General features: G+C 47.7%; 1 protein-coding gene across 1 annotated transcript in view; it reads left to right on the top strand.

The window, feature by feature from the left end:
• Positions 1-23,766, top strand: part of LOC138998619 (protein Daple-like) — a 75,743-nt gene extending 51,977 nt beyond the window's left edge. The window contains exons 6-13 of the mRNA XM_070400751.1: positions 2,852-2,963; positions 10,442-10,571; positions 13,860-13,993; positions 14,442-14,579; positions 15,198-15,358; positions 19,944-20,060; positions 22,262-22,448; positions 23,638-23,766. Of these exons, the coding sequence (XP_070256852.1) occupies positions 2,852-2,963; positions 10,442-10,571; positions 13,860-13,993; positions 14,442-14,579; positions 15,198-15,358; positions 19,944-20,060; positions 22,262-22,448; positions 23,638-23,766 (1,108 nt within the window). The remainder of the gene's footprint in view (positions 1-2,851; positions 2,964-10,441; positions 10,572-13,859; positions 13,994-14,441; positions 14,580-15,197; positions 15,359-19,943; positions 20,061-22,261; positions 22,449-23,637) is intronic.
• The last annotated feature ends 585 nt before the right edge of the window (positions 23,767-24,351 follow it).

Below are 24,351 nucleotides of genomic sequence, written 5' to 3'. Positions count from 1 at the left end.
GCATGGCCTGCAAGGATCAGCCTGCGGTGGAAGTCCACTCATTCTGGTCAGCACTAGAGGAGCGTGCTAACCACCACAGGGCAGATCCTACATTGAGTGTTGGCCCCCTGTTGGTCAATACGCTTTATAGTGACTGGTCATCGTTCTGGTCATTCTGTTGTTTGGTCACTGGGCTTTTATTATATACTAGAGTCCCTGTGCATGAAATTCGTGCACGAGGTGGGGGAAGGGGAGGGTCCCTCAGCCCAACCTGCACACTGTCCAGTCTGGGAGCCATCAGCAATGTCCTACTGATGGCTTAGGCTCGCTCCCCGAGGTTCTCGGCTCTCTGCAGGGCCTGCCTGCTCCACACCATGGAGACGGCAAGCAGGCCCTGCTGGGCGCTGCCTACTGGCCACACTTGCTTGCTCCCACATTCCCCCAGCGACCCACGAGCAGGCCCTGCAGGGAGCTTGCCTGCTCGGGGGTCCCCATGATGATCTGCCAGCAAGCCCTGGGGGTGCTGCCTGCAGACCAAACTTGCCTGCTTGGGGATTGCTGTGGTGACCCACCATGCCTGGCTACCTGTCAACAGGCCCTGCTGGGTGCTGCATTCGGGCAGTGCTTGTCTGCTTGCAGATTGCCGGGGTGACCTGCCAGCTGACCCTGTTGGGGGCTTGGCTGGTCTGGGTCACCATGGCAGTGCCCGCTGGCTTCACATTGCTGGTGTGACACTGCCAGCATCCTTCCCTGGATGCTTTGGGCACCTCCTTTTTTCACAGTGATGATTAATTTGCATATTACTCTTTTATTATATATGATGATGTGAACAAGCCTTTTTTCAGTTTTAAGAAACAGAATAGTTCTTCAGTTTAAGAATTGATTTAACACTCATGTATTCAAAAGTTATTTACTGAGGAAGGCCATTTGGCTTGGGGCTCAGGTGTCAGCACACCTGGACTACCAGTTCAGTCAGTGGACAGCCCTATACCTGAGTCTTCCAAACCTCAGTTTCCCCTTCTAGAAGGCAGAGCTGAGCATGGCTCCTACCTTGTTTTCTTTTCTGAAGATCAGAGTAGGGGAGGACAGGGAAGCCCCAGGATGCATGAGGAGCAGGAAAAGGGTTTGTGTGGGGCCCACAGAGGAGCAGGGCAGAGGCCATTGCAAGAATCTGGGCTTTTATCCTAAAGGCACCAGAGGGTTCTGAGTGGGAAAATGGCAAAGGAAGTTTTCATGATAATGGTCTCTTTGGCTACAACATAGAAGACGGAGGTGGTCAGGCAGGAAGATGGAGCCAGTGGAGGGAGGATTAGCTCTGTTGCAGTGGGTGTGGCAGTGGGGACTGACTAGGTGGGTGAGGGGTGCGAGGGAAGGCCAGGGTCAGCCCATGTTCTCAGCTTGGGCCTTCGGTGGACAGCAGTACATGCAGAAGACCCACACTCAAAAGGGAAGATGAGCTCTTTTCTGAAATCCCGAAATGTTCACTGTTAGGAGGTGTGTTCTGAGCCCTCTGAGGAGGTCCTGAGGCTCTGAGGTGGGAAGCCTCAGGATTGAAGCACTGACATTCAGACCTTTGGGAAGAAGAGCAGTTGAGGGTAGGAAGAGCAGGAGGAAGGTCATGGGAACCAGGCTGGAGTGTTCCAGAGAAGAAGTTTCCCCATATTGAATGCACAGAGGTCAGGTTTAAAAGAGAGAATTCAACCCGGCTTAGTAGTGGAGAGTCTACTGCTGAACCAGGAAGTGATGGTCTGATTCCCAGTCAGGGCATATACCTGGATTGTGGGCTCCATCCCCAGTGTGGGGCATGCAGGAGGCAGCTGAGCAATGATTCTCTCATAATTGATGCTTCCGTCTCTCCTTTTTCAATCCTCTCTGAAATCAATAACATATATATATCTCCTCACTGGAGGATATTTTTCCATTGTTTTTTTTAGAGAAAGTGAAAGAGAGAGGGAAAGACAGAGGGAAATATCAATGTGAGGAAAACACATCAATTGGTTGCCTCCTGTACACACCCTAAACCAAGGCCTGGGCCAGGGTGGAATCTGCAACTGAGGTCTGTGCCCTTGAGCAGAATCAAACTCAGGAACCTTTGGTCCAGAGGCCAAAGCTCTATCCACTGAGTCAAACCAGCTATGGCAAAAAATATGTTTTTAAAAATAAATCAATTTAAAAACCACAGAAGTTAGCAGAGGCAGAAAATACTCTCCTGGTTGCCTAGGGCTGGTGGGTTGCGGGGAATTTTGGTGTGGCTGTTAAATTGTATTTGGAACTGCTTTTTGGTGAGCGCTGAAAATGATGTAAAATTGTGGACATGGATGCACAACCCTTAATATACTCAGTGTGTATTTTGAATGGGTGAGTTTGATGGTATGTGAACTATATCAATAAAAAGTCAGCATTTGAAGAAATAGCAACATGGGATATCTGGGAGTTCTCTGTACTATTCCTACAGCCTTTCTCTCAGTATGACACTATTTCCAGGTTAAAAGTTAAAAGAGTGAACATCCCAGGAGTCGGGAAGGAATGGCAACTCTTGTGGAAAGCAGGGGTGATCCAGAGCACAGGGTCGGGAGGGAGGAGCACAAGTGAGGGCATCAGTGGAAACAGTTGGGGGTGGGAGAACAGGAGAGGAAAAACCATAGATTTGTGGGTAGTGGTCAAGTTCCCAGTGGAGCTCTGGTGCAAGCTCAGTGCTGGATTGATGTTAAAATGCTGCAGAAGGTGCAGAAGGATTGGTCTGCCTGAGACCATCAGGTTTATTAGCAGTGATGGCCACCAGCAGAGTTGGTTTATTTCTTCCCAAGTTGAAGGTCAGTTGAACAGACAATTTGAAATGATGGCTTTCTCTTTCGTGTGTTTATATTTTTAGGATTCGATTTATGCTGGAAAAGATGTTGGTACTGAAGGACAATGACATGCAGAGGGTTCTGGGCTATGACCCTGAGCCTGTAGAGAAATTGAGGAAATTGCAAAGATCTTTGGTGAGTCACTTTTACTCATAAGTGCTTTGAGTTCCCTGTGGATGTGAACCCATCGTGGAAGTCTGGGAGGTAGTTGGAGCTGTGAGTCAGGTGACCGGCCTGGTCAGCAAGAGTTCGGAGGGATTGAGTGGCAACTGTGTTTCTGTGGTGACACTCTGTGATTGGCCTGTGTGCAGTGAGTCCCTGTTAGTTAAGCATCCTCCATCCTTACCTTGTGGTGCTGGACTGGGCTGTGGAGCAGAATCATCCTAGAACTTTCTGATCATTTTGGAAGAGGCCCCACAGGTGTTAGCCAGAGGTGTTAGGACCAGAGGTGTTAGCCTCGGAGGAGAGGGGGCTTGTATGCTTATCCTTCCCAGGTTTTTTTATGTGGGGTCATAGCTGAGACCCACTGCCCTCTCTAATCAGGGTGAGTTCTCTATACTTCCTTTATTATTTTTATTTTTTAAAAAATAATTCCATTATATACATATATATAATTGGTTTCAGAGAGAGAGAGAAACATCAATGATGAGAATTTTTGATTGACTGCCTCCTGCACACCCACCCTGGGGATTGAGCCCACAACAGGGGCATGTGCCTTGACCTGGAATCAAACCATGACCATCTGGCTCATACATCGATGCTCAACTACTGAGCCAGGTGGGCCAGGCTTAGGTGCAGTAAAACTGCTTATATAAATAAAGGAATGTTATTGCTGGTTTAGTTTACTCCAAGGTATTCTTTGAAACTATTGGGAAATTTGGCAAGAATTTAAACTAAAATTTGAAAATTAACTTCTTAGACCTAGTGGAACTCATTTTGTCTTTCAATACTGTCCTGAGGATATGCTTACTCATTAGAGAGAGAGAGGGAGAGAGAGCGGGGGAGGAGAGAGAAATGTTGATGTTAGAGAAAAGTATCAATTGATTGCCTCTCATAGGCACTCCCATTGGGAACTGAACACCCAACCTAGGTATGAAACCTGACTGGGAATTGAACCCAGAGCCTTTCAGTGTGTAGAGCGGTGCTCCAACCAACTGAACAACACTGGCCATGTCATGGAACTAAGATTTAGGATAGAAAACCTTGGGTTACTCCTTAAATTTCTGCATATCTGAGATCCAAAATACAGCTAAGTCAATGGGAGTTCATGGAACGCCTTGATGACTTTGAGTGGATTAAATGAGATACAATGTCTGCAACATGCTCATCACTGTGCTAAGCTGGCACTCACTCTATTGTGGTTTCAGTCGGCCTCATCCTGTTTTCTGTGTCATTGTTATAAATTTTCCTTAAAACAGCTCTAGGTTCATAAATTTTGCATCATTTCTCTGAAACGTTGACCCTGAATATTGGGAGCAGAGAGTGGAAAATTTTAGCATCCAGTTACTATCTCATTAACATAAATTCAACAGTTATTGAAATCTTGATTGGCATAATGATAAAAGAAGTAATTTTCAATATATCAAGATTCTTTCAATTATAAGTAATTTGCTGTGTTCTCAGGTCAGATCACGACATCTATAAATTTGTTTCCAGTTTAGATCACAGTTCGTTTGACATCATTTTAAATCTCATCATGCCTCCCACAAATGAAGCAAGTTAAGTTTATGGGATAGATTTTACAAGAGGAATTGATTGAGGTAGTTCTGAAAAAAAACAGATTTAGGTGTGATTTCTTTTCATTTTTGTACTTTTGTTAGGGGCAGGAATAGAATATTGGGGACTAGCTGTAATAATAAGAAATATTAATCTGGCTCTGTTAACTGTGATTGTTACGTTCTGATTAGAGAAAGCACATTCTAATCTGTTTGAGAGTTGTACGCCCTGGGGCATGGGAGCTAACATGGGAATCCAGCCATCCTCCTTTCCCCAGAACAGCCTAGATTAACAGCCTGGTTGCCTTTAAGCTGGTCCCTGAGGCACCAGCCCCTTATGAACCCCCAACCCGCATTGCCTGTAACCTGTAACCACTGTACCTTGCCTACTTCCCCATGCGTGTAATTTCTACTTTCCCATGGAGTCTGTATCATTCTACCCAAGAGAAGAATGTGGCTTATGGTGTGAGTAGCGCAGATGTTTGTGGATGACTTGCTGCTCTCCCATTCTGCCCACATTAATGGAAGAAACACCATATATGAGTCAACCCAGTCTCTGCTACATTCGTTCAAGTATTAACCAGCAGCCTAGGCCCATTAGGTTGTCTGGTTTCACTTTAAGTAATTTTATAGCAGTTAGTGAAGCTAGGTAATTAACAGAAATGATAATCAATACTCCCCCATCATAAGTCCAAAGATTTCATCAAGTTAAAACAATTTACATTTATTTTAAATTAAGAATGAATTTTTAATTAACAAGTAAAATCATTACTAGTTTAGAAATAATTAAAACGCTATTAGCTCATTTATTTATGGCCTAAAGATTTTTTTACTATTAAATCTTTATTATTCAGATTATCACAGTTGTTCCTCTTTCCCCTCCCCAATAGCTCCCGTCCACCCATTCCCACCACACCCTCTGCCCTTATCCCTGCCACCCACTGTCCTCATCCATAGGTGTACAATTTTTTCCAGTCTCTTCCCACACCCCCACATCCCTTTCCCCCCTGAGAGTAGTCAGTCCACTCCCTTTCTATGCCCCTGATTCTATTATATTCACCAGTTTATTCTGTTCATCAGATTGTTTATTTGCTTGATTTTTAGATTCACTTGTTGATAGATATGTATTTGTTGTTCATAATTTGTATCTTTACCTTTTTCATCTTCTTTCACTTCTTAAAGGATACCTTTCAGCATTTCATATCATACTGGTTTGGTGGTGATGAACTCCTTTAGCTTTTGCTTACCTGTGAAGCTCTTTATCTGACCTTCAATTCTGAATGATAGCTTTGATGGGTAAAGTAATCCAAGTTGTAGGTTCTTGCTATTCATCACTTTGAATATTTCTTGCCACTCCCTTCTGCCCTGCATAGTTTCTGTTGAGAAATCAGGTGACAGTCATATGGGTACTCACTTGTGGGTAACTGATTGTTTTTCTCTTGCTGCTTTTAAGATTTTCTCTTTGTATTTTGCTCTTGGCCTTTTAATTATGGTGTGTCTTGGTGTGGTCCTCTTTGGATCCCTTTTGTTTTGGGTTCTGTGCGCTTCCTGGACTTGGAAGTTGATTTCTTTCACCAGGTAGGGGAAGTTTTCTGTCATGATTTCTTCAAATAGGTTTTCAATATCTTTCTCTCTCTCTTCTTCTGTCACCCCTATAATTCGGATGTTGGTACACTTGAAGTTGTCCTAGAGGCTCCTTACACTATCTTCATATTTTTGGATTCTTTTCTTCTTTTTGTGTTTCTGGCTGGGTGATTTTTGCTTCTTCGTATTTCAAATCTTTGACTTGATTCTTGTGACCCTCTAGTCTGCTGTTGGAACTCTGCATAATATCCTTTATTTCAGTCAGTGTATGTTTAATTTCTAGTTGGTCCTTTTTCATAACCTCGAGGGTCTCACTAAATTTATCAGCGGTCTCACTAGATTTCTTGGGGGTCTCACTAAATTTATCGGTGGTTTCTAGAAAGTTCTTGAAAAACCTTGAAAGTGTGATTTTTGAACTATATATCCAGTAGTTTGCTTTCCTCCATTTCTGTAATTTGTTACTTGTTTCTTTGTCTCCGCATTTTTTTATGCTTCCCTGTGTTGATAGAGTAACTTTCTGTGTTAGGTGTCCTATAGGGACCAGTGGCTCAGCCTCCCCAATTACCTGAGGTGGACACTTTTGGTGCACCCCTTTGTGGGCTTTGTGCACAGTCTTGTTGTAGTTAAGTCTTGATTGTTGTAGGCATCACTGGGAGGAATTGACCTCCAGGCCAGTTGGCTGTGAGAATCAGCTGTGTCTGCAGTGGGAGAACTTCTGAGCTGGAGACACTCTTCTGGGGAAAGACTTGCTTCAATGGGACTTTGGTGCTCACTGAGTCTGCCCCCTGAGTGTGTCCCTTATGGATCTGAGTAGTTGTAATCTGTATGTTCCCACTCTGACCCCTGGGGACACTGGCTGTTGGATCTGTAAGGTGCTGATAATTTAGCCTATGCCTGAGGCTACACAGCAGGAGCTAAGGAGAGATACCTCTTCTTTGTTTGTGGTTTGGAGGTGCCAGATGAGGCCCAGCTGTGAAGCAATGCAAGCTTCCGTGGGCCTTGGACCTTCTTTTGGAAGTTCTGGGTATCTCTGATTCACATGCAGTTTGTTGGGTAATGTTCAGATTTCAAAGCGCCGGGCCTTTCATATGCAAAGCCTCTGTGCACAGCTTGGATATGGTGGAAGCAAGCAGCTATGGCTTCTCCCCAGTCCCACCCTAAGAGGCCCACATCCCAGGGTCCCTTTAATCACTGCAAGCACCTCTAAGAGAAAGCCACCCTCGAGTTCTGCCTGATTCCAGACAGTCCAGTTTTTCCCCGTATGAGTCTGGGTCTCCAAAGATTCACCTGGAACTGGAGTTCAGAGCAGTCCAGAGCTTGAGACTACCTCCCGACTGAAAAAGACAACCGTGTCCTCAGCTGCCAGCCCTCTCCTTGTGCGCCACTCCTCAGTTGCCAGCCCTTTTGACTTGGGCCTCTGTACCTCTGCACTTTACTTCCACACCTCCTCTGAGTCTCAGTGCTTGTCTCTTTCCTTCTAGTTGTAGAAGTTCCACTCAGCCAGCCTTCCTGTAGTTCTGCATGATGTCCGTTTTGTCTTTTAGTTGTATTTTTAAAGTGGTTGTGTGAGGCAGCAATTTCCAGTGTTTACCCATGCCACCATTTTGGTTTCCCCAGCCAGCCTAAATGTTTAAATTCTGTTCAGAGGATACCTGCTTATTTGCTCTCTAAATGTCTTTCTTGCAGGTGCTAATTTAAGACTCCTTGCACAGAAAGCTATGTACAATATCTTTTTGTTAAAATAATTTCCAATCAGGCTGTTGTGGCTCAGTGATTGAGCGTCAAACTATGAACCAGGAAATCACTGTTCCATATCCGATCAGGCACATGTCCAGGTTGGGGGCTTGATCTCCATTATGGGGCATGCAGGAGGCAGCCTATCAATGATTTTCTCTCATCATTGATGTTTCTATACCTCCCTCCTTCTTGTTTTCCCTCTGAACTTAATAAAAATATATATTTTAACATTAAGTAAATAAAGTATTTTCCAAACACACAGCTTTACTTTGTTCATTTTTCTTATAAACTACACATTAGTGAATCATTTGTGAAATTGTTTCTTAGGAAGTTGGCTGGGAGCTGAGCTCTCTAGATAAGACTCCACAAAATAAAATGAATGTGTTGTAACCTGAAAGGAACAGATTGATTTCAATAATTCAGCTGATGGGAAAACAATAATTATTAGAAATGTGGTAGACAAAGTTAGAATGAAGTAGTTAATTTCCATTTATTATCTACTTTTTATTTCTTTATATTTTCTTTACCCAGATAGGTTTTAAGTTTCATAGGGAGAGTGTCCTAATATTTGTGTATTTCAAAGCAGTTAACATTGGGCATGAGCTGCCTGCAGAGCAGTTTAGAATGCGGCCCATAGGGCAGTTTGAAATGGGTGGCATGGAACAGTGGAATGTGAGGTGCAGAGTCGTGGGACGTGGAGTTGGTGGTGTGGAGTCGGTTGAGTGCAGAGTCAGTGTGTGAAGAGTCGGAGTGTGAAGAGTCGGTGGACGTAGATTCGGTGGACATAGAGTAGGTGAACTTAGAGTCGGTGAACTTAGAGTCGGTGAGAGCAGAATCGGTGAGTGCAGAGCCTCTTCATGTGTAAGAAGTGACTGTCCCTGCCTCCCGCTCAGGGCTGTTGAGGAGAGTGAATGTTTCAAGGACAGAGGGCACCTAGTGCAGGGCTCTGGATGGGCAGAGAGACAGTGCCCAGGTGAATCCATAGTCTGTGAGCAAACCCTTCCGGCTGCCAGGCTTTGATCAAAATTATGTCCACTGATGGGAGGTCCATGGCTTCCCTTCTACCAAGAATCTTGGGTTCAGGCTCCTTAGGGGAAAATGGACAGGTGATGGAAAGGCAGCAGTTACCGCCTCCTCCCAGTCATTAGAAACCCTGAATGGAGAATACTGCCACCGAAAGAAATGGTCACATCCCTTGGATGCATGTTCCCACACTGTGAAGGCATTCAGGGGAGACTCAGACCCCTAAGACACCCAGTGGTTCTGGGAGGGCTCCGGGGAGGGAGCAGAGATGAGGTGAAAGAGCCAAATGGCTCCCCCATGTGTGCTGGGCACTGGGACAGGAGTAAGTCCAGCAGACTCCACCCATGAGGGGACCTGCGAGGGACCAGCCATGGCGTCCCACACCCAACATGTGCCTGACACCCAGAGGCCCATTGTATTATTTGTTGTGTCTGAGCCCTCATTTCCAGGAAACTGCCGAGAGCTGTTGGTTTTCCAAGAGGACATGTGGAAACTGTTCAGATAGGAACTGTGTTGAATAAAAGCTTGCCCGAATAGCTATTTATTTCCAGCCCCAGATCAGTGGAGTGACAGTGGAATTGAGAGGCCTAGACTCAGCACTTAAACCCTGGACAGACTCTTAGCCCACCCTTCCTTGTTATGGAAATGGGCTCAGCGAAATCTCATGCCTATCAGTAGCTGTACATTTCAGACCCTCTTGTCCCACATGTACAACAGATTGGGACACTGTTAGGTTTATGTGGTGCCCTTCTCTGACTTTCTGCTACTGGTTTGTTGCTTTTGCCGACATAGTGACCTGCTGATGGTGAAGAGTTTCTTATTAAGCTCAGTGGCTTGACTGGACTGGGCAACATTTAAGGTCTTCAAAACAGATCAGGCCTGCCTGGCCAGGGCTGATGCCCAGGTTGGAGGAACCTTACCCAGGGGTTGCCTGTGAGAGACAGCCAATCAATGATTCTCTCTCATCATTCATGTTTCTATCTCTCCCTCTCCCTTCCTCTCTGTGATATATATATATTTAAAATACATTTTATTTATTTAAAATATGTGTGTCTGTGTGTGAGTGAATGTTTAAAAAAACCTTAAAACCAGATAGGGCCTGACTGCTGTGTTGCTTTTCTGTAAGGATGGATGTAGGTGGGTGACTATTGCAAAAAGGGTCTCTACTAGTGTTTAACATGTGGGTTGCGCTGTGATTTGGAAGTCCCTAAAACCTTTCCAAGACATGTTAAACCTGCTAAGGAGCCGCAGAACTGCCCATCATCATATTCCTTGCTTTAAAGCCCAGTGCTGTATGCCCCTTTGTTCAGACACCACTGAGAGACATTGGGTGTCTTCATCACCTAGGCCACTGGGTCAGCATGTCTGTTAGTGGCTGTAGGTCTCCCAGCTGGGCTCTGTGTTGGAGTCACTTCTGTGCAGCTGTGTTTTTGGAATTGAGAAGGTGTATGGAGGCCCTTCATTCTGGGGGAATGACGATAGATGCATGGGGGTGGGGACTGTCCAGAGGGTGCCCCGGGGTACATCCTCACCCCACCCCTCTTCCTGCACTAGGATCGTGGACACATTCCCCAGCGGTTTCTTGAGGAGCTGTTGGGGGACAGAATGGCCCTCAAGGCTGAACGGGTGCAGAGGATGAACCAGCCTGCCCACCTGAGCTGGGAGATGGAGCAGCTGTCAGAAGGTAGGTAGCAGCCCCTGGTGCCTGGGAGTCAGCCTGGATGTGGCTTCCTCATCCAGGGAGCTGAGCTCTTGGATATGAATCTCATTGTCAGCTCATCCTCACCCCAAGGGAATAAGATTTTATTTAAAAGCCATTTGGAACTGTGTCATTGCAATTCTCCCCAAGGAGAACATGAAGGGTCTGGCAGCCTTGACGTGAGGACATGAATTACAAAGTAATAGATTTCTCAGCTCCCATGTGGACAGTCCCAGGAGCTTCCAGAAGACAGCACGCTGGCACCCTTAGGATGTCTTAGATCTGTCTGTGGGGGATTAAAAGCTCTGGATGGCAGGAGACTTCCCCAGTGGTTACTAACGTCCAGTATACCTGACCCTGGGCATGATTTCCTCCATTCATTTCATAATTGGGCAGATGGGTGCAGTCTGTACTCTGTCCCCCCTGGGCAGGGGTTGCTACATGTTGGCTTTTCAGGGGAGCCAGGCCTCTTCCCATCCCTCTTGTGTTTGCCCCCTCACAGCCCCAGAGGAGGTGTGGCGTTGGCCAGGGGAAAGTGGTCTGGGGGCAGGCAGTGCACCAAGCAAACAAGTAGCCAATTCCTGTGCTGAAGAACATCATATGTGCACCTGAGGTTTCAGGTGAAGGTATGCTTAGATCTCTGCAGAGCTCAGGAGGGCCTTGGGCGTGTTGGGGCGGGGGAAAGGTGCTGCTTTTCCAATATTGATCAACATTCCTAAGCATCATGGAGAGACTGTTGAAAGAACCTGGATATTCCTTCTCTTCAAGGGTTCCCATCAGTTCCAAACCTAAAATCAGTTCATTGAACTGTGAATCTGTGTGAGAAGCCAGTTTTTTTTTTTTTTTCTGGGGTTTGTTATCTCGGCACTCCTGGGACCAAGTGTGGGCCAAACAGGGATTCCTGTTCTAGGACTTCAGGTTCCTGGGGAGGACCACTGCCAAGTGCTCAGGTTCATGGGGAGGACCACTGCCCCCTGGTGGAAGGCAGGAGTGGGGCCGGCTGGCAGGGATCTCTCAGACCTCATGTTTCTCTTAGAGACCAGGGAGATTGGTGGGTTGGGCAGTCTCCCTGATTCAGGCCCTCTGTGTAGTTTGTGAATCTTTTGAGGTCAGTGCCCTTGAGTACTTCTTGGTGTTCACACTTCAGCTACTTAGCTAGCAGGAGCCTTACCAGTGGGGACTAACTCTAGTACAACTGACATTCATAAACAAAGTGTGAATGTACTTTTGTGAGGATGGTGTAGTGGCATCTTGAGTCAGAAAGGCCTGGCTTCAAGTTCTGGCTCCTCCAACTGTGAGCCAGGTGACCTCTTTTGAACCTCAGTTTTCTTATCTGCAAAATGGGGTAATGAAGCTGCCTCATAGGATTGCTATGTGTAACTCCTGAGAGGAGACAGTGAAGCCTTACGCCCTGCCTGGCCACCAGGGCACCAATAAAGATGGCTGTCCTCAACACCCTTGTTGAATTAAAAGAACCCCTTTGATCTGCTTCTTGGGGTGTGTGTGAACACAGTACGCAGTAGACAACCATTGTTTTTTCCCCATAAAATGCTGTGTCAACATAAGAGCCTCTGAGGGGCTGGCCTTTAGGGGAGAAGAAATGAGGCTGGTCATCAGCTCCACTGCAGCACTTGGCGATTCTTCACAATCATTTCCCAGGAGCACAGAGCCACAGGGTGAGGCACTGAGTGAGTCAGGAGGTGGGCTGGGTGAGTTGCAGGACAGTGGAGATGCATCTAATGGCACAAAACTATACACTGAAAAATAGTTAAAATGGTGAACCCAGTGTTGTACATTTATTTCACCCCAATCTTCATAACATGCATTTTTATAGATTTCAGAGAGGAAGGCAGAAGGAGAGAGAGAGAGAAATATCAAAGATGAAAGAGAATCATTGATTGGCTGCCTCCTGCCTGCCCCATGCAAGGCATGGAGCATACAAACTGGGCATATGCCCTGACCTGAAATCGAACCATTACCTCATAGTCCATAGGTTGGCACTCTATCGCTAATCCACACTGACTGGGCTCATCCCGATTCATAAAACTGTTATTTTTAAAGCTAATGCTGAAACGGTGCCATTGAATGAGCACAGGTTGTGACTTAGTGGAGTATTCTGCTGTTAGTGTCATTGGTAGCCTTGTAAGGATGAAGCCCTTGGCGTGCTTCCATGTGTTGACAGCATGTGTGTTTGTCTGTGGAGTGCGCTGAGCTGGAGTTGGGCCACGAAGGTTCATCTGCACCACTGCTGAGTTGACTGCTGCTTGGGGTCTTCAGTCTGTTCTGGCTTCTTGGGTCTGTGCTGCTCTCCTTGGTGGGAGCTGATCACATCCACCTTCATGTGCTGGGGTGAAAGCTGGCGTCCACTCTAGGTCCTTCCAGCCCCAATGGGGTGAATGGGAAGCAGATGGGGTGCAGTCAAAGGAGCAGAGCAGTGTCAGTAGGGTCCCGGGTTTGAGGATGTGGCCCTGGAGGGACAGGTGAGGGAGCACCCTGACCCCTCACACATTCATTTACCTAAAATCACGTACCTGTGTGTGGCAGAAAGGGGCTGAGAACTCCCGTTCTTCCCAGGTCTGTGCTCCTCTTTCTGTTCTGTGTTCAAGCTGTGTAAAAGCAAAGGAGGAAATCTGCATTCTTCTGTCCTTACCTTATGTTTTGATCTCGCTTAGACTTTTTCAAGCCATTTAGATGTACTTTCTAATTATTTTTTCAATGCTATTGTAAAAGTACAAAATGAAATCTCAATCAGAAGGCCCTGCCCAGGGATGGTAAGTACTGGGCATACTTGCCTCAGAGCCTCTACCACCTGCAGACGTACTGGTCAATTATCACAGCACCCACACCCTGAGCTGAGCCACCCAGACCCCCATCACCCTGAGGGCTGGCACAGAAAACTCCATATCTTTGCCATCTCTGTTACTCTCTGAAATCCATGACTTGATGGCCAGGTTAGAACTTGGTAAATAGTGGTTCCAGCAGTTGTACCAAGTTGAGGTTTTGCATTGGCCTCTCCACCATCACATTCTTTCTTTTTAAGCTCTGGGTTGCTTCCTTACCAAGCCCCAGCTGAGCCAGCAGAGGGGCCATAATGGCCTGAGGAACACTCAGGTGCCTACAGCAACAGCAGCCTGTGAAAAATTGAGGGGACCCAGCCAACCGTCCCAGGTCCCTCCAATCTACGGCCCAGGGTGGTGGTTGTCTTGGGGCCGGGGGCAGATAGTGGAAGCCCAGGCCATGCAATGTGGGCTCTGACTCAACTTTACTCTTTAGCCTCCAACCGTATCCTAGAAAACCAGACCCTCCAGGGCGTGGTCCAGGAGATGCAGGGTGCCTCCGTGGCCCGGCAGGACAGCAGCCTGAGGTGCACGGAGCTTCAGGAGGAGAACCAGCAGCTCCAGAAGCAGGTATCGGTGGGTGGTGTACAGAACATACGTGCAAGCAGGTGATTAGGTGGTGCACCCAGGTGTTGGTGTGGATGTGAAACTGGGAGAAATGCAGAATGCAGGGCAGCCCCAGTTATGGTAGCGGGACACGAGTCCTCATGGAACAGAGTCCGAGGCAGCAAGACATGTCGGTGCAGCAGAGTGAGTGGACACTATGGACGTGTCTGTGCCCCATTGCCTTCATCTTCATCTGTGAAATTGGGTTAATGATGTGCCCCCTGTAGGTGTTTTGAGGATCATATGAGTTAGCGAAGGTAAATGGTCTGAGCACATAGTGTTTACTGAAAGGAAAGCAGCGCCCTGTTAGAAAGCACAGGGCGGGCCTGAGAGGGAAGCAGTCATGGAAGCCACGCACATGTGTATAGGACCACGGATGGACCGCTTCATGGCTGGGTCTTTGTCTCTGCAGAAGGAACAGTTGGAGATGGAACTCCTGAAGGAGAAGAACAGCAGCCAGGAGTGGCAGACCCTCACTGAGGAGCTCGTTAAAGCCCTAGAGCAGCTGCTCAATGAAGTTGACACCCTGAAGGTGGACAGAGCCATTCAGGTAGGCACCCCCAGAGCTTGTGCCTCCCCTGGTGCCCCTGCCTACAATGCGGAGTGTCCAGGATCACAGTCCTGTCCTGGTCATTGATAAGTGATTCCTGGGTGAACAGTTTCCTCGCTCAGCTGCAGCTCAGAGAAGCAATCCTCAGCCACAGCAGCAGGATGGGGACAGGTATCTCTGCCCAGGAACACTGGCCATCTTGTTTTTTATTGACAGGACTTGGGGGAGGAGACAGGTGGTGCTTCTGGCTTTGCTGCCTGGAGGCCAGGGATGCTGCTCCATGTCCTGCAGCCCCCAGGACAGCCCCGCAGGACAAAGAATGATCCTGCTCCATTGTCCAAGGTCACCCTGAGAACCCTGGCAAACCTCCAGGGTGGATTTGCCTGGCACTACCACAAGTCCCAGGGAAGGCATCCCAGCACTGGGGCAGCGGCTCATTGATTTTACCCAGGGACGAGGCTTCCCCCTCTGCCAGCCTTGGCAGTGGCTGTTGTACCTCCCCAAGAAGTGGGCAGGAAGGCTCATCCTTGAGAAAAAGCCTGTTAAAGTGTTCTATGAGGTAAGAGGTTTCACTCTGTGAAACAGACTTTCACAGGGGCTGGGTCTTTCGCTCTGCAGATGGAAAAGTGGGAGATGCTACTCCACAAAGAAAAAGAAAAGACCCAGAAGATGGAGACCATCAATAAAGTACAGTACCAGGCCCTCCTGGATGAACACAGCCGCTACAAGACCCTGCTGCATCGTTCCCTAGAAATAGAGAGCAAGGCGTTCAGGCGTAGGTGGGTGCCGTCAACTGTCAGGGTGACTAGCGAGCTCTCCAGGCTCCTGTCCCCCTTTGCTCTGGTCCCTCATAGTTCCTCTGGATCTGCTGCTTCACAGGGAAGAGAAGTGAATGGAACTCCCCCCTATGCGATGTGGGGTGGGTGCAGCTGGAGGCTGAGGGGCAGGGGGGTCCCCCAGGGGAGGATGGTGTGCCCACCTGATCCTGGCTCAGGGAAACGATGTGTCAGCATTGGGGTCAGTGCTCCCCTGGGGTTCCTGCCCCCTCTTCCTCTTCTCTCCCAACCAAGAACAAGGAGGGGGCGCTCACCACAGCTTCCGATGTACAGGGACGTGCCTCACCAGCTTCCAGGCCTCTTCTCTTTCAAAGTCTCAAAGTCTGGGCTTCTGTGTGTGTTTTTTTAACTTTTAAATTTGGAAACTTTTGAATATATGGGAATGTGCAGAATTGTATAGTGTGATTCCCAGGTACTCATCCACGACATCAGTACTTCGATACTGTGCCCATCTCATGTCATCTTTACCTCTGACTCTCCACCTCCATACTCCTTTTTTTAAGGTAAAATTGATGTCCATTGACATGCACAAATCTCAACTTTGAGCTTCTGCCAGATCAGGGCTTTGTGTGCGTGCAGTCAACCAACGTCGCAGAGCTCCTGCTCCAGCAGATCCCAGATTGCTCCGGGGCCTGGGGCAGGTGCAGTGGCATACAGAGCTTGGGGGAGGTCTGATGTGCACAGGATACCAAGTGAGGAGAGAGGGGGAGAGATGTGGCTAAAGAGAGGCTCTCCCACACTTGGGGCAGCACAGGAGAGAGCTGTTGTCCACTTCCTATGCTTGTGAGACACCCCTGCTCACAGCATTTCCTTTGAATCCTCCTCAAAAACACTGAGCAAACGTGGGGTCTTCAGTAGTGTAAGCAGCTGAGGTGCAGGGAGTTTCTATCACAGGGAGCCTGCTGAGGGTGCCTGCTGCTGCCGTGAGTGTGGGGGCCATGACATTCATTTATTCACTAACCCAGTGCTTCCTGTAGACTCCACAGGGCTTTCCACCTCCTTTATCCTCCAAGTGCTCCATCCTCTGGGGGGTGCCAAGACATCTGCTCCTACCAGACTCTGTTCCTTCCAGCCAGAATGAGCATCTTCTGCTTTTTGGCATCCCCCTCTCTGCCTCCTCCTGCACCCATCCCAAACTCCTGTGATGCTTAGTGAGCTTCTGTGGGGCATGTGGTGCTAGCCCTGTGGGAATGCTCCTAGCTGAGTAATGAGGGGAGACTTGTGTGGTGCCCACCCCTCACCAGTTGCCTTCAAGCCCGATGATGTGGTTATAACAGTGTCATTATATTCTTTTTTCCCTCTTTTTTTATTATTAAATCTTTATTGTTCAGATTATTGCATTTCTTCCTCCTCCCCCCCATAACTGCCCTCCACCTAGTATCCACCCCACCCTCCACCCTCACTCCCCACCCACTGTCCTCATTCATAGATGCGCAATTTTTGTCTAGTTTTTTCCCGCATCCCCCACACCATTTCCCCCCAAGAATAGTCAGTCCATTCCCTTTCTATGCCCCTGATTCTATTATAATCACCCCTTCATTCTGTTCATCAGGTGATTTATTCACTTGATTTTTAGATTCACTTGTTGATATATGTGTATTTGTTGTTCATAATTTGTATGTTTACCTTTTTCTTCTTCTTCCTCTTCTTAAAGGATACCTGTCAGCATTTCATATAATACTGGTTTGGTGGTGATGAACTCCTTTAGCTTTTTCTTATCTGTGAAGCTCTTTATCTGACTTTCAATTCTGAATGATAGCTTTGCTGGATAAAGTAATCTTGGTTGTAGGTTCTTGGCATTCATCACTTTGAATATTTCTTGCCACTCCCTTCTGGCCTGAAAAGTTTCTGTTGAGAAATCAGCTGACAGTTGTATGGGTACTCCCTTGTAGGTAACTGACTTTCTTTCTCTTTCTGCTTTTAAGAGTCTCTCTTTGTATTTTGCTCTTGGCATTTTAATTATGATGTGTCTTGGAGTGGTCCTCTTTGGATTCCTTTTGTTTAGGGTTCTATGCGCTTCCTGGACTTAGAAGTCTATTTCTTTCACCAGGTAGGGGAAGTTTTCTGTCATGATTTATTCAAATACGTTTTCAATATCTTGCTATATCTCTTCTTCTGTCACCCCTATAATTCGGATGTTGGTATGCTTGAAGCTGTCCTAGAGGCTCCTTACACCACCTTCTTATTTTTGGATTCTTTTTTCAGTTTGCTTTTCCAGTTGGGTGTTTTTTACTTCTTCATATTTCAAATCTTTGACTTGATTCTTGTGATCCTGTGGTCTGCTGTTGGGAGTCGGTACAATATTCTTTATTTCAGTCAGTGTATGCTTAATTTCTAGTTGGTCCTGTATCACAACATCGAGGGTCTTGCTAGATTTCTTGAGGATCTAACTACATTTATAAGCATTCTCACCAGTCTTTTCGAGGGTCTTACTAAATTTATCGGCAGCTTCTAGACAGTTCTTGAAAAACCTTAAAAGTGTGGTTTTGAACTCTAAAGCCGGCAGTTTGCTTTCCTCCATTTCTGCTATTTGTGTCCTGTTTCTTTGTCTCCGCATTTTTTATGCTTCCTTGTGTTGATAAAGTGGTTTCCTGTGCTAAGTGTCCTCTAGGGCCCAGTGCAGCCATGGGCAAACTACGGTCTGAGGGCTGGATATGGCCCGTTTGAAATGAATAAAACTAAAAAAAAAAAAAAAAAGACCATACCCTTTTATGTAATGATATTTACGTTGAATTTATATTAGTTCACATGAACACTCCATCCATGCTTTTGTTCCAGCCCTCCGGTCCAGTTTAAGAACCCATTGTGGTCCTGGAGTCAAAAAGTTTGCCCACCCCTGGCCCAGTGGTTCAGCCTCCCCAATTACTTGAGGAGGACACTCTTGGTGCACACCCTTGTGGTCTTTGTGCACTGTCTTGTTGTAGTTAAGCCTTGATTGTTGTAGGTAACACTGGGAGGGATTGGCCTCCAGGCCAATTGGCTGTGAGAATCAGCTGTGTCTGCAGTGGGAGAACTTCTGATTTGAAGCTCTAGGGAGGTGCTAATCTAGCCTCTGCCTGAGGCTATCCAGCAAATGCCTCTGTGCAAGGCTTGGGCGGGGCAGGTCCCAGGGCATCAACTGGGTGGGCAGTGTGAACAGTTATGGCTGCTCTCAGTCCTGCCTTCAGATTCCCTGATTCTCAGTGTCCCAGCAATTGCTGCAAGTACCAACGAGAGAAAGCTGCCCTCGAGTTCTGACCAATGCCAGACAGTCCCACTTCTCCCGTATGAGTCTTGGTCCCCAGAGACTCCCTAGGAACTGGAGCTCAGAGCCTGAGACTCCCTCTCAATTGAGAAAGACAACTGTGCCCTCAGCTGCCAGCCCGCTCCACGTGCACCTCTTTACCTTAGTATTTTACTTCCACACCTCCTCTGAGTCTCGGCATGCTTTTCTCTTTCCTCTAGTTGTAGAATTTCCACTAAGCCAGCCTTCCTGTGGTTCAGGGTGATGTCCGTTCCGTCTTTTAGTTGTATTTTTGAAGTGGTTGTGTGAGGCAGCAAACTCCAGTGTTTACCTATGCCGCCATCTTGGATATTTCCATGATATTCTTAATGTCTGCTCACATGGGGAAGGTTTGTGCAAGTGGCATCTCACTGGCTCTGAAGGAGTGTTTCATTGTCATTCTACTGGTAGCTGCTTGCTAGATAGACCTCCTGTGTTATTAGGTAGTGTTTGCTGGTGCACAGAGAGCTGGAGCCCTTGGTCTGTCTGCAGCAGGGCTACAGGGTGGGAGGTGGAGGTGCCTGCAGCACAGGCTGGTGCGTCTGTGTTCATTTCACTTGACACCTGAGTGGGACCCTCACTCCTTCGTTCCCCAGCACATGTTTCCTGGGTATCAAGCCTCATCCCATTGACTCAGTGGGGAGTGAGACTCACAGTTTCTGCCCTGCAGTAGGGTGGTCACCAATGGTTGGAATGTACTTAATCCATGACCTTATAAACACTGAGACAGGAAGAAAATAAAAGCGCTGAACTGAGGGGGAGATGAGGGGGACCTGAGGGGAAGGTAAGTGCTGGACTGGAGGTGCCTGGAGGAACAGGCTGAGTGGATGTGCATGTGCCTATGTGCCAATGGACCCTGGCATTTGCGTGGTCCCCAATGGGCAGGCCTCTGGCCCCCATGCTGCCTGACTCAGCATAGGGAGGCTGTTCTGGATCTGGGCAGAGTGCACACCAGGCCCTGGTGTGGTGGGAGGTCAGCTGTCATGTGGGTGGAATTCCCTGAATATGTGCTGGTTTCTGTGAGAAGGGTGTGAAGTTCAGAAAACAGTGTTGGTGTTCCCAGCGGGCTCATGGAGAGAGGCTGCTGAGACAGGGACGGGAAGGGACCCTGCAGACGTGTTGGGTGGGAAGAGAGACACTCAGCTCTGGGGCTGGAGGAGACTCCTGCCCATTACCGCAGCCCTAAGCTCTGCAGAGAGAAGCCGCTCACAGAGGCTGTGCATTCTCCTGTGTGTGGGTGCCTAGCGGGTTTGTTTCCCTCTTCAGGGAGCAGGACCAGCTCCAACATGAGGCAGCATTACAGGAGCTGAGGGACCTAGTGAGCACCCAAAGAGAGGCTCTGAAGCAGGCTGCCCAGGAAGAGAGGCTGCCACAGGAGGAGAGGTAACCACCTTCACCCCCTGCAGTGGCATCTGCCAGGTTACATTCAGAACAACTCACTCAGCACCCACTGAGCTAAGCTCAAGCGAGTCTCCTGGTAATGGTATATTTTTCCCAACCCTGTCATGGTCACAGCTGGTTGGTCACAAGGGAAAGGCAAGCCAGATAGTGGCTGGGATGGAAGGATAGCAACACTGGGATCCTGCATTGTCTACATGTGGATGACCTCCCCTCTCACCTTGATGATGGTGATGATTGTATTGGGCATGGACTCCTCCATCCTCTAATACCAGCCATCCCTTGAGGGAGAGACGCTTGGTCTTTGGCATTCACGCATTGTCTATTGGTGAAATCACCTCCTCACTGAAAAGCACTTAAACCACCAAATTATAACCATGGCCTTTCATGGGACTTTCCAGATTGCAAGAGAAAGGAGTCGCCTGATGGGCACATTTGCAGATGAGGTTGAAAAAGACCTTTGGCTCCTGCCTTTTTCAACTCTCACACTGCAAACCAGTGACCCTTTTATGGTCCATTGAGTGCCATGGAGTTCTATTTTCGTGCTTTTTGGTGGTGATGTCATTGTTTGAAATGCCCCACAAATGGATTGCTGAAGTGCTATCTAGTGTCCCCAAGTTCAAGGCTGCACTGGGCCTTATGGGGAATAAGAGGGGCAGCACGTGAGGTTCCTTTTGGTCCAGGGCAGGGTATGGTGCACTTGGCTGTGAGTATATTACACGAGGTGTCTTGATGACTTGGTCGGTTGACAAAAATGTGGCCAAAAACTCACACGAACTGGCGGGTACAGTTTCAGTATCCATTAACTGAGTGTTCGCAGTGGCTTGATAGAACTTTATACCGAGAATCATGAGAATTGACTGCACTACAGTTATCTCTTAAAACAAAACAAAACAGAACAAAACAAAAAACCACAGATGAGGAAGAAGCTCAGAGAGATTAAATAACTTGTTCAAGTTCATGTTCCTAGTTAGCGAGCCTGTCAGGAATCAATTCCAGGTCTTGTCTCAACCCAGAGGCATGTCCATATGAAGCCTTCCTTCCCACAGCCTTGTTCTAACCTGTATTGGGGGTTATAAACTCAGGTGCCTCCAGTGGCCAGCCAGGTCCAGCAGGTGGGGGAAGGATTGTCAGTGTTAGATCAGACGCTCGTGGAGAATACACACCCTCTGAGGGCTACTTGCGGAGAGGCAGGCCTGGGCTGCCAGGCCATTCTTTTTATAATCTTTTTTTTAAAATCCTTACAACATGATAATTTTCCATTGACTTTTACAGAGAGTGAAAGGGAGGGAAGGAGAAGGGGAGAGAGAGAGAAACATCCATGTGAGACCATCACATCTATTGGATATCTATAGCACACACTCAAGCTACAAGGGGGAGCAAACCGGCAACCCAGGTCTGTTCCCTTGAATGAGACTTGAACCCATGACCCTTCTGTACATGGGTGATGCTGTAACTACTGAGTCATACCTGCAAGCACCTTTTGTTTATGCTTTCTCCCCACCATCTGAGAAGATAGATACCTGAATGTTGACCTGACACTTAAAAATTTTTAAATATTGTTGAACTAATTAATTTAAATGGAAAAATACAGATGATGTGCACCAAACAGGGCACATCTGTGTTCAAATTGAGTCCATGAGCTTCCTGTCATGTGAGCTTTCTGGTATAAATCTGCCCCCTGATACTCAATCGAGCAGTTAAGATGACGATGATGATGATTTCAGTGGATTTACATAATACTCTCCAATCTCATATGTTATTTGTCTCAGGAGAGGAAATAAGAAAGGGCTTGGAATTGGGGAGAAGAGATGGACAAAGACATATAAATTTACAGCAAAAATGTTCTGATTCCATGTATTTCAAAAGTATTTCAGTCAAAGAACCCTTTGTTCCAAGTCAGCAGGTCTGCCAAAGCCTTCCATGGGAAGGATTCTCATAGGGTGCTCTGTTGAAGTGGTGTCCGAGCCTGCCTGTCCTGTCTCCCCCAGCCCACAGTGGGCAGCTGCGCTAGCCTTCTAGAGCCCCAGTGGACACAGTTTGAAATCCACTAAGTTTGTTCCACCCTCATTTACACACGGGAGAAAAAGAGGCACAGAGAGGTTGTGGTTTTGATTAAGGTGCACACCTGGGTCTGAGGCTGGGAGTGCTCCTCAGCCCTTGGCCCTGTGGCTCTCCACCCCCAGAGTCAACTTCTGGAACCAGCTGATGATTGCAGAGCCGAAGGAGCTGCACACCCAGAGCAAAGTGATGCAAAGCTCCCCAGAGGTCCTGCAGCAGGAAGTGATGCTCTGGCAGGCCCAGTACAAAGGGGCCAAGGAGGACCTGCACAGGATGGAAATCTCGCTGAAGAAGCTGAGAAGCCAGTGTGAGGTGAGGCCTGGGCTGGTGGGGTCAGAACCCCCTGCGTGTGCCCTGAGCGACAGCCTTGGCTCAGCCAGTTCGCAATGGGTCCTCGTTGGCTTCTTTGCTCCAAGACCGTGTGTGAATGTCACACAGAGGCCGAGAGGAAGCCAGAGGCATTTGAAGGGGACAAACCCCATGACTGGTGCGATTGAGTTAGAAAACACCTTACACCTGAGCCTTGTTTTTGAAAGGTCGGGGCGGTGCATGGAAACAGCCAAGTACTGTTTCATTTCCGAACCCTCGGCTGAGAACTTTGCTCTTTGCTCACCCATGTTCTCATTTAATTCTCCCAATGATTTTGTGAGCTGGGGTTCCCATTCTCATTGCTCTTAAGTTGTGGGTTGCAACCCAGTTTGTCTGATGCCAAAAGTTGAGACTTTTTTGCTACAGCAACAGGGATGATATTCTAGAGCAGAAGCAGTCCAACTTCAGTCATACATATTCATATCCAACCCCTGCTCCTGTGTGTTTTTATGTCTGTGAAACAAGAATACATTTCTAAATATGTTTTATTTCATTTTATGGATATCAGTGAGAGGCAGGGAGAGGGAGAGAGTGATGGAATCGTCCATGAAGAGAGAAAATCCTTGATGGGCTGCCTCCTGCAGGCTCCCTACTGGGGATCAATGCCACAACTGGTCATGGTCCTTGACCAAGAATCGCACCACAGACCTCTTGGTGCTGGGAGGATGCTCAACCAACTGAACCTCACCAGTGGGGCAGCTTATTAACAAGATGTTCTACATTGTTTTTCAAGATTGTGATTAAGGCCTCAGAATTTGTTGTCTATTTTGCAGTTGCAGCACATTGCAGCTCAGACCGCCTGCGTTTTCAGTGCTCAGTGGCCACAGGAGGGCTGTGGTTCCCTGATTGGACGGGACACTTGGCCATCCACATGTCATTGATTGTGTTGGTCATTCCCATTGTCGTAGATCATACCGAAATGACCACCTTTGAGCATGTGGCCTTTTTCTTCTTTTGGGAACAGATTCCCCTCAGTGGAATCACAGGGGCGCATGGTATGTGAGACATTGTTGACCTCTCTGTGACACAGGAGGTCAAAATTACCAGCAGAGGTTAGGCAGGTACCAACTAGAAGAGTCAGGGCCTGGTATCCAGGGGGTATCTGATAATGGTTTTGCATCTTCTCATGTAGGTGCTCTCTCATGAGAAGGAGAACTTCCAAGAAGAAAAAGTTAAGCTCAAGAGGAAGATTCAGACATTGGCCAGGAGGAACAGAAAGCTTCTAAAAGAGAATGAGAAAGACAAGACTCGGCGCATGTAAGGGGTGTGGGCTGACCTGTCAACAAAGGGACCCTTCTTTCTAGTCCACGCCTAGGCCTCAAGATGCTGGGCAGAGAGCCCCCTGGTGCACTGGTGTCCCAAGGGAAGGGGACACACCACCTTCCCATTGCATCCTCCTATCATTTTCCCTGGAATGGTCCTAGAGTTCTGCAAGTAGGGGTGGTTGGCTTTTGAAAGATACTGCCCACTACCAGATGGTTCTTAATCTGCCTTTGGAATTCAGTTCAGTTTAAAAAATATGATGGCAGTAAAGAGTGGTGCCCAGGGAAGAGATTCAGATTGCAGGCGGAGGCCTTTCTATGTGTTTTCCCTTAATGAGCTGGGCAGAGGGTTGTTGCTGCACCATGGTTTTCCTTCCTCTGTGGACAAGACACATTCCTGGCTTTGGGAAGGCCCTGTGAGGTGCACAGAACCAGTTACCGGGTGGCCAGGAAGTAGTTGGAGTGATAGGAAGTGAGCAGAGCTGTGTGCACAGCAGACAGATGTTGAGGAGCTTCATAGAGGCCGAGAAGGAGGCCTGGTGGTGGGAGTTGGGGTTCTGCTGCTGACCCAGATGGGGATAGGT

Source organism: Myotis yumanensis, unplaced genomic scaffold (genome assembly GCF_028538775.1).
Source record: "Myotis yumanensis isolate MYYU_CA2020_CCGP unplaced genomic scaffold, mMyoYum1.0.hap1 SCAF_20, whole genome shotgun sequence".
In the NCBI taxonomy this organism is placed as follows: Eukaryota; Metazoa; Chordata; class Mammalia; order Chiroptera; family Vespertilionidae; genus Myotis; species Myotis yumanensis.
Note: the sequence above shows the minus strand (reverse complement) of the source record. Positions and strands in the feature narration are given on the sequence as shown.